Here is a 9813-nt window from a genome sequence, read left to right as displayed (position 1 = left end):
ATCAGGGGGCATCAAAACGAAAAAATCATACAAAAACTTGAGGATTCACAGTAGTGATGCACCAATATATTATAAAATCATAGTAGTTTTCAAAGTTCTATTGAGATTCCTATATTAGGCATTCACAATTATATTGAGCAATTGACAGTTTTAATGAGCAATCATAGTAGCAATTCATAGTGATTTTGAGCAATCAAATTAGCCATTCATTGTTTTATTGAGCAAACATTAGAAATTGACAATTATATTGAGGAATAATAACATACTTAGCAAACTAGTTCTGCGTAAAAATAATGTGTGAAAAAGATGGACCAGTGACACAATAGTAAAATAAATCTTATAAAGATGTCTGAAGTAATGTTATAAAGGTTCTACTTGTGCACTAGTGACACATATCCTCAATAACTGTTGTCAATCATGCTATTCTTCTTAAAATGCTCAACATCATGAACAAATTTAGTCGGGATGAGTACCAAATATTTCTCAATAAACAATATAAATTAACTAACAAATTTATTGACAAACTGACCTGAAGGTAGAAATGGAATCAAGTGATCCACATGCATCCAAATTTCGATATTATTATCACGATCATCGTCATGACTAAGATTGAAGGTTATGTTCATGTCCTTCTCAAATCCGTATGCCTTGCAAAATGCTCTCCAAGCATAGGAACAAAAATATGTTAGATCTACTACATTTTTTTACCTTAATAGCAAAAGTGTAAAGGTATGTCTTTAGATGAGCTATCTTAGTCTCGGTACTCTCCTTCTCTTGCAAATATAATTTGTTCGGGACATAGAGTCTTGCATGGCAGGCAACGCAATAGTCGAATTGTACAAAAAAAATTTACAAGTTAATTCAAGAAAAAGCATACGACATGCTTAATTACAAACGAATACATGCCGCCTTTACATATCGTAGCAATTTTAAAGTCCTCCTTTAGCTTGACGGTGAAGGACGTACCGCTGTCTAGGTGAGGATAATGGTCGCATATTCCCCTATCATCGGTGCACATATAGCACTCACAGAACTCCTTCTCGTCACACATTTTTTGTGTTCATGATTCAAAGATTAAAAAACAAACCCACTTCATATTTTCATTTGAAAAACTAGCTTCACATTTTCATTTCAAATAAATACTTTATCCTGTCTCCCTTGAAAAAATAACTAGATTTTAGTAGAGCTTCATCCTGTTCATAGCTAAAAGGTTAAAAATTGATAGTTGTTTAGCACGAGTTGTCTTTCAATCTATCGAGTCTCCCTTAAAACACTCTCATCTCAGGGATTGTATATGATGGACTCACCCTCACATTGATATTACGACCGTCGGTGACGGTCGCTCATCTCCTTCTTCTCATGCACCACCAATAGGTCTATCACGAGGAAAAAGAGGACGAGCGACCCCATGACAACAGTCGACATTTTTCGTCACTGGTATTTGGACTGTATATATAGTGGACACTCCTTCACATTGATATTACGACCGTCGTTGATGGTCGCTCCTCCATTTTGTTCCCAAGTGTACTACAAAAATGTTTGGCACATGGGAACGAAGGAGAAGCGACCACCACAACAACAGTCGGGGTTTGGTGTTCTTCCTCACTAAAAGTCACCCAAGTAACCCCAACAGTTTGAAAGACAACCCGAATTATCAATCATTTAACATTACATATATCAAGAAAATTTCGGCATGACCTCTTCTAAAAACGATACATACAATGAGAGCCTGAAATTTGCCGGAACAGAAATGAATCAATATTCCGGTAAAACATAGGTCACTCGGAGGTTTTCCCTGCAAAATCATACACATGTTCAATAATGACATATATCATTCTATATTGAAAAATAAGGACAACAAATTTCTATACCTAAATCTTCTATACTACAAATTTCAGTACTTAAATTTTCTATACTACAAGTTTCTATACCTAAAATTTCAATATGTTTCTATACCTAAATAGGTTGATGTATTAAAATAGAGGGAGGAGGGAGGGAGGGACGTTGAGGGAGGAGCTACCTCGATGCTGGGCGGCAGCAGGCGAGGGCTGCTGGCGACGGGCGACGGGAGCGGGACGCGGAGGTAAGCCGCGGGGGAGGGCTGCGGGTACGGGACGGAATGGGGAGGGAGGTCGGGCGTGGAGGGCTGGACAGGATGGGGGACGTCCGGCGCAGGGGAGAGACGAAGTCGAGAGTGAGGAGAGTGAGGGCGCGGGGGAGAGGTCAAGGGCATATGGTAGGATTCAGCAGCACGGCTTGTCTAGGACAAGCACTTCTGCTATTTACATTAGTTGAGGCATCGTTCGATAACAAGCGCTACTGCTAACATGGACCCATAACTAGCACCGTGTGCCCTACTTAGCAGTAGTGCTCCCAAGCTTACAAGCGCTACTGCTATGCTTACTACCCATAGCGCTTGTTAGAGCCCGCACTATCGTACGTAACAGTAGCGCGTGGTATATAACATGCGCTACCGATAATATTCTACCTATAAGCTATTTCCTAGTAATGAGTATTTAAATTTTTTATGTTAATGGACATAATAAAGACAATTCTAGAGTTATGAGTACAAAACTAAAATCTTATGGGAGGAAAATTAATTAATTAATTAGCATGGTCCTTTTATAAATATATACTTCATATTATTCCTCATGATAAATCCTTGTCCAACAATAATATTGTCCTAATACATTTGATTCGCAACGTTGGTCTCGTACATTTTATTGTTGTAGGTGATTCGTCAAGACTTGTGATACACACATCGAACATGTAGGAGTACAATGTTGGCATTATACAATCTTCATAAGTTGACTAAGTAATTCATCATTGATTACTATTTCTTGATGGATCCTGAAAGCCTTGAAGCTGCATCCTTAATGAGCCGGAAGGACTCGACAAAGTCATCGAGAAGTTGACTATAATCTGGAAATATTTCCTCATCAACTGATAAAACTACCTTAATAGTGTTATCATAACTCTGGTAGTGCACAATCAACGCCTACAAAAGAAACACGTGTGATTAATTATGAACTAGGGTGTTAGAATGATATAATTTTATATGTTTACTTCCATTTCTATTTCTTGTGATGTTTTACTTGTAGTATTCATGTATGCCTACACAAGATCAAGTTATGTCCTTAGTCCGGTATCCATTTAATGACAAAACTATTGAGATAGTTGTATCTAGAATTGCATCTACCCATGTGTAGTGTCTTGGGTTCAAGTTCGCTTACAAAAGAAGAGGAGGAGGAGGAAATGCATCAGTGCAGATACTCCTAACTATCTCGTTCTTCTATAAACTCCATTGAAGAGAGATTTCAAAGCACACCTAACCTACTTTTGGGTATTCTTTTACTTGAATTTGGTCTGTCTAGTTATATACATTTAGTTTCTCCATGGTGCATCTATAATTTTGAATATAATTATATGACAATGCGGTAGCATGTATAATGTTGTGGTTTTCTATTCTCTTTTTCCCCAATCAACCAAAGTAGATCACATGAGTAGTTTTGATAATTTAGACCAATTACAGTGGCTTCCTGTTCCAAATCAAAGCATTACAACCAATGCCCCTCTGTCGATTGTTTTGTAGATAAGTTGAGTTTGACAAAAGTAAAATTTTGGTTTAAGATCAAAGGTTTTGGACATAAGATCATGGGTGACTTACTTGTGGAACTCCATAAACGCTAGGCGCAATGAAGACAACCGGATGCCCACACATCTCTATTTTTTCAGTTGGTCCAACCATGTTTGAGAACGAAATAGTTGTATTGGCGAACATACGACGGAAGATAAAAGCGCCCGCCTGCTTGGATTGTCATGACCAAGACAAATAGTTACAAACTTGCATAATAACTAAAACACAATGTTAAATTTTTAAACAAGGAGTTTTTTAATTCGTGTAATTCAATTTTGCGGAAGACATTTAAGTAAATGGGTAGCAAATATACCTTCAAGCCAAACATTTTGACAAGAACTTCACTTATCTTACATGTGAAGATAGCTTCAAGTGAGCTCTTTTTCCTGTCCACGGTCATCTTAGCCTTGCGAACATATGTAAGTGGATCATCGTGCATCGCCAAATGAAATGGTAGGAGGATGTAGCCTAGTTGATTTCCCCATGCCACATCGTTACTCTTACCGGATTCTATCATACTAGCATATATCTGTACATTGTTGTATGAAAGCATTAGACTAACATAATGACATGCTTTGTAGTGAGATGATATCTTTCATTTGGAAATAAATAACATTTCAACACACGTATAGTCAAACATCTAGTAAGATACACTGGAATTATTTAAGCTTGTCAGCTGTGCATATATGATATTATTAGTTTTTCAATAACTTTTTTTATAATGGAATGATTCATATTCTTGTAAGCACATTCATATGAAAAGTGACGGACCAAAAGTTGCACGTTTGATAATTGGTCTGACAACTAAAATGTCATCTATTTAGACAAGGAATTTGTAGTCATTCGAAGTGCAGAAACATAAATGAATATCAGTAATGACATGCTTTTGTAAATTTACAATTTTTTATGAAAGAAAAACTTACTTGTAGGCTTGCGGTTGGCCTTGTATTGACAACGAGGACAGACCGCAACCATGTTCTGTAGGTGTTAATGCCACCTAACACAAGTTGAAGATATTTACAAGAATTAATGTGTATAGTTATAAGTACAGTACGTTGGCTCGTGGGATAAACTATATACCCTACCAGACTTGCGAAAGTAATAGCGTGACAGAGCAGCGGAAGTTGCCCCAACGAGCACATCATTGACAGTCTCCAGAAAAGGAAAAACACACAAAGTAATGTTAGCACGCAAATATGTAGACACGCACAGAAGCATAATTATTACCGCTAAGGCCACACATGTCAAGAGATAAAACTGATGCTATCAGATTAAAGATGATTTGGGGATTAAACCATACAATAGCTTAAACTGTATATCTACAATATGTATCCTTGTAAGCCGCATGAGGGCACAACAAGTTTTAAGATTTTGCTTCTAAAACATACAATTTTATTCCTCACCGGATTTGAAACTTACGGTTTTGCGGGACACTCATAGCAGGTTTAAGAGATGAAACATATGATTTTGTCAGTCGCGGCTTTTGAAACTTACGATCTTGTCGGTCGTCTAGCTCGTACCCAATTTAAGGAGTTAAAACTTAACGAAACGCTATGACATCAAATCTTCTATTCTTAAATAGCTAGAACCCATTAGTCAATTTTCCTCTTCATGCAACAATGTCACATCATCAAATCATCTATATAGTCATAAGTTACTTTTTTTATTAATCTTTTCATGCAAAACATACTCTCATGCAAAAAAAAAATCTACGTAATTAAGCAAGACATTTTATAATGATTTTTACATTAACACCAGTTTTCTAACATTTATCCATATATTTTTTAACAAATTTTCCGTAGCGGGCATGGTCTAGTTTAACAAGTACACACGGTCATGATTTTAGAAACCAAGCGGTCAGGATTTTCGAAGAGTTATGTGATGGTCGTTCCATTGAAGAGGACAGCTAGATAGCCGGTACATATGGTATATATATACTTACGCAATTCATGGCATTCTTGACGAACTTGACGTCGTCCAAGCTGAGGCTCCGGTGCACAAAGCGCCTACGGGGGTTGAACGAGACGTCGCCTTCCGCGCGTCTGAAGGGTGTGCACGGGTCCCTCAGGAACACAGTCGTCGCAGCGAAGAAGCTGACGTCCACCATGGTGTTCCATGCGAGCACCAGATACAGCCAGATCCACCTGATGAACGCCGCTAGGGCGCCAGCAGATGTCCGGTCACGGCGCCGCGGCGCGTAGATGGCGCCTGTGCGCGCCGGCTGCTCTGGCAAGGTCGGCAGGCGCGTCGGGTCGGCGGCGCTGCGCGCGGACGCCAGGAGGAGTGTGATGAGCGACATCCCGTCGCCGAGGGAGTGGTGCACGCGTAACACCACGGTGGAGGACGCCTCGGAGGTCGGGAAGTCGAGGAAGTGGAACTCCCATAGAGGGCGGGAGTAGTCCATGGGGAGTGTGTACACTGAGGCCACGTAATCCTCCACGGCCCGGTCTGGGTCGGCCTTCACAGCGGCGGGATTTAGCGTCGGGACGATCATGTGGTCTTCTACGTTCACCGCCGTGCGCGCCCACCGCGGGTTGTTGCCGTCCTTTGACTCATCTCCATCTATCACCTGCCATTTGACACACGTATGAACTCGTGTAATTTACCTACCTAGTGACAAAAACGTTAAGTATGCTGTTACTGGTAAGAGAGAGTATGCATGTATTCTTACTTGGATGCTGCGGAAGCGTGGGAAACGGGCAAGTTCGGCGGCGACGCCGGCGCTGAAGACTGGTAGGTTTACGGGAGAGCCAAGGCCGATGGTAACGACGATGTATATAGCTTCCATGAGTCTTGCAGTAGGGGTGACAGGCTCCTCCTCCTCCGTAGCCGCCGGGGAATTGCCCGTCGTCGTCCATTCGGCCGCTGCCGATCTCGGCGTATGTATCGGGAGCAATCGGCTCGTTGGCACAGAGGCTATCGAGGGGCTAAGACTGCTAGCGCCCATAGCTACTACTTTAGTTTCAAGAGTCGATCGCTGCATGTACTACGGAGTGATCTGCTCGGTCTGTTGGTAGTATATATATATAGGTAAATGCTTGTAGCCGGAGCGCCGCCCGCATCGTTTGTCGGTCGCTCGCGGCCCAAGCGCGCTGACAGACCGCCTTACAACATTTTCCCACTCAGATTTGCTGTAATCATGTATAAATTTGATGATAAACATTTATCATTTTGCTAAAGTTTGTTCATTTAAAAAAAGCTACATTCATGTTTGGTTGCAACTCGAGTTCGTTGGATTTTTGCTATAACCGGCGTTTTGACTTTTGATACAACTGTGTTATTTTTTGCTACAACCGACATCATTTTTTGCTGCAACCGTTCATTAAAAAAATTACATACACGTTCACGTAGATATTTGCTACAACCGGTGTTTGACTTTTGCTACCACGCATCATCAGCTTCGTTTTTTTGCTATGATCACGTAGATATATATTTTTTGCTACAATTATTTTTTTATTGCAACCGTTGACGAAAATTGCTGCATCATGGACGAAATTTGTTGCATCGAGAAAAAACTGTTGCATGAAGATCTAACGGCGCGGCTCGCCTACAACTGGCGGATCGGGCGGCCCGCGCACGCCCGGCCGAATCGTTCGACCGGCGCGCCGGCGTAGAGCATCGTCCATATATATAGGATGAAGAGTATATATGTGTTTCCCTTTCCGTGTCCTTCCTTGCAAACTTATATACACACTACAAGACCTTAAAATCAGCATTTTTTTCATTGTTTTTATTTTTCCTTTTTCCTATTTTCCTTTTTTCAAATTTTTTATTAATTTTTGGTTGTTTGTACAACAATTCGGGTTGAGGCACGTAGAAACACACCCACGACCTAACATCACACGACCTAATCCACCCACACTGCCCCCGCGAGGCGACGGGGAGGGATCTTTGATCTACGTTGTCGGTCGCCTCCTCTTCCCTCCCCCTCCCTCGCCACTACCCAAGGGCGCAGACGTGCGGACGCCAGGAGGAGTGTGATGAGCGACATCCCGTCGCCGAGGGAGTGGTGCACGCGGATCACTACGGTGGAGGTCGCCTCGGAGGTCGGGAAGTCGAGGAAGTGCAACTCCCATAGAGAGCGGGAGCGGTCCATGGGGAGTGTGTACACTGAGGCCACGTAGTCCTGTTGGGGAACGTCGCATGGGAAACAAAAAAATTCCTACGCGCACGAAGACCTATCATGATGATGTCCATCTACGAGAGGGGATGAGTGATCTACGTACCCTTGTAGATCGTACAGCAGAAGCGTTAGTGAACGCGGTTGATGTAGTGGAACGTCCTCACGTCCCTCGATCCGCCCCGCGAACCGTCCCGCGATCAGTCCCACGATCTAGTGCCGAACGGACGGCACCTCCGCGTTCAGCACACGTACAGCTCGACGATGATCTCGGCCTTCTTGATCCAGCAAGAGAGACGGAGAGGTAGAAGAGTTCTCCGGCAGCGTGACGGCGCTCCGGAGGTTGGTGATGATCTTGTCTCAGCAGGGCTCCGCCCGAGCTCCGCAGAAACGCGATCTAGAGGTAAAACCGTGGAGATATGTGGTCGGGCTGCCGTGGCAAAGTTGTCTCAAATCAGCCCTTAAACTCCACTATATATAGAAGGAGGAGGGGGGAGACTTGCCTTGGGGTCCAAGGACTCCCAAGGGAGTCGGCCGAGCCAAGGGGGGAAGGCTTCCCCCCCCCCCCCCCAAACCGAGTTGGACTTGGTTTGGTGGGTGGGAGTCCTTCCCTTCCTTCCCACCTCCCTTTTTTTCTTTCTCTTTGATTGTTCTTTGTATGGCGCATAGGGCCCTTTTGGGCTGTCCCACCAGCCCACTAAGGGCTGATGCGCCACCCTTATGGCCTATGGGCTTCCCCGGGGTGGGTTGCCCCCCCGGTGAACTCCCAAAACACATTCGTCATTCCCGGTACATTCCCGGTAACTCCGAAAACCTTCCGGTAATCAAATGAGGTCATCCTATATATCAATCTTCGTTTCCGGACCATTCCGGAAACCCTCGTGACGTCCGTGATCTCATCCGGGACTCCGAACAACATTCGGTAACCAACCATATAACTCAAATACGCATAAAACAACGTCGAACCTTAAGTGTGCAGACCCTGCGGGTTCAAGAACTATGTCGACATGACCCGAGAGACTCGTCGGTCAATATCCAATAGCGGGACCTGGATGCCCATATTGGATCCTACATATTCTACGAAGATCTTATCGTTTGAACCTCAGTGCCAAGGATTCATATAATCCGGTATGTCATTCCCTTTGTCCTTCGGTATGTTACTTGCCCGAGATTGGATCGTCAGTATCCGCATACCTATTTCAATCTCGTTTACCGACAAGTCTCTTTACTCGTTCCGTAATACAAGATCCCGCAACTTACATGAAGTTACATTGCTTGCAAGGCTTGTGTGTGATGTTGTATTACCGAGTGGGCCCCGAGATACCTCTCTGTCACACGGAGTGACAAATCCCAGTCTCGATCCATACTAACTCAACGAACACCTTCGGAGATACCTGTAGAGCATCTTTATAGTCACCCAGTTACGTTGCGACGTTTGATACACACAAAGCATTCCTCCGGTGTCCGTGAGTTATATGATCTCATGGTCATAGGAACAAATACTTGACAGGCAGAAAACAGTAGCAACAAAATGACACGATCAACATGCTACGTCTATTAGTTTGGGTCTAGTCCATCACATGATTCTCCTAATGATGTGATCCCGTTATCAAGTGACAACACTTGCCTATGGCCAGGAAACCTTGACCATCTTTGATCAACGAGCTAGTCAACTAGAGGCTTACTAGGGACAGTGTTTTGTCTATGTATCCACACAAGTATTGTGTTTCCAATCAATACAATTATAGCATGGATAATAAACGATTATCATGAACTAAGAAATATAATAATAACTAATTTATTATTGCCTCTAGGGCATATTTCCAACAGTCTCCCACTTGCACTAGAGTCAATAATCTAGTTCACATCACCATGTGATTCCAACGAATCCAACACCCATATAGTTATGGGGTCTGATCACGTCTTGCTCGTGAGAGAGGTTTTAGTCAACGGTTCTGAAACTTTCAGATCCGTGCGTTCTTTACAAATCTTTATGTCATCTTATAGATGTTGCTACTACGTGCTATTCGGAAATGCTCCAAATATCTACTCTACT

General features: G+C 42.8%; 1 protein-coding gene across 1 annotated transcript; it reads right to left on the bottom strand.

Annotated features, from left to right (window-relative positions):
- Window positions 1-2620: 2620 nt before the first annotated feature.
- On the bottom strand, window positions 2621-6615 carry LOC123400100 (wax ester synthase/diacylglycerol acyltransferase 11-like). The gene is made up of 7 exons (XM_045094511.1): window positions 6309-6615; window positions 5580-6206; window positions 4723-4789; window positions 4561-4634; window positions 3951-4166; window positions 3668-3805; window positions 2621-2998 (listed from the first exon to the last, which is right to left on the bottom strand). Exons 1-7 carry the CDS (start codon window positions 6582-6584, stop codon window positions 2834-2836), a joined length of 1563 nt encoding a protein of 520 aa, XP_044950446.1. The 5' UTR covers window positions 6585-6615; the 3' UTR covers window positions 2621-2833.
- Window positions 6616-9813: the final 3198 nt, after the last annotated feature.

The sequence above is a fragment of the Hordeum vulgare genome, chromosome 5H, assembly GCF_904849725.1.
Source record: "Hordeum vulgare subsp. vulgare chromosome 5H, MorexV3_pseudomolecules_assembly, whole genome shotgun sequence".
NCBI classification, from domain to species: Eukaryota; Viridiplantae; Streptophyta; class Magnoliopsida; order Poales; family Poaceae; genus Hordeum; species Hordeum vulgare.
Note: the sequence above shows the minus strand (reverse complement) of the source record. Positions and strands in the feature narration are given on the sequence as shown.

Bases quoted from the DNA above. Each gene is read 5' to 3' on its own strand.
- LOC123400100 (XM_045094511.1), bottom strand. From the start codon at position 6,584: ATGGGCGCTAGCAGTCTTAGCCCCTCGATAGCCTCTGTGCCAACGAGC. The intron at 4,167-4,560 runs GTAAGTTTTTCT...AACAATGTACAG, and splicing joins GGCCAACCGCAAGCCTACAA to ATATATGCTAGTATGATAGA. The intron at 2,999-3,667 runs GTAAGTCACCCA...TTTCTTTTGTAG, and splicing joins GCGTTTATGGAGTTCCACAA to GCGTTGATTGTGCACTACCA.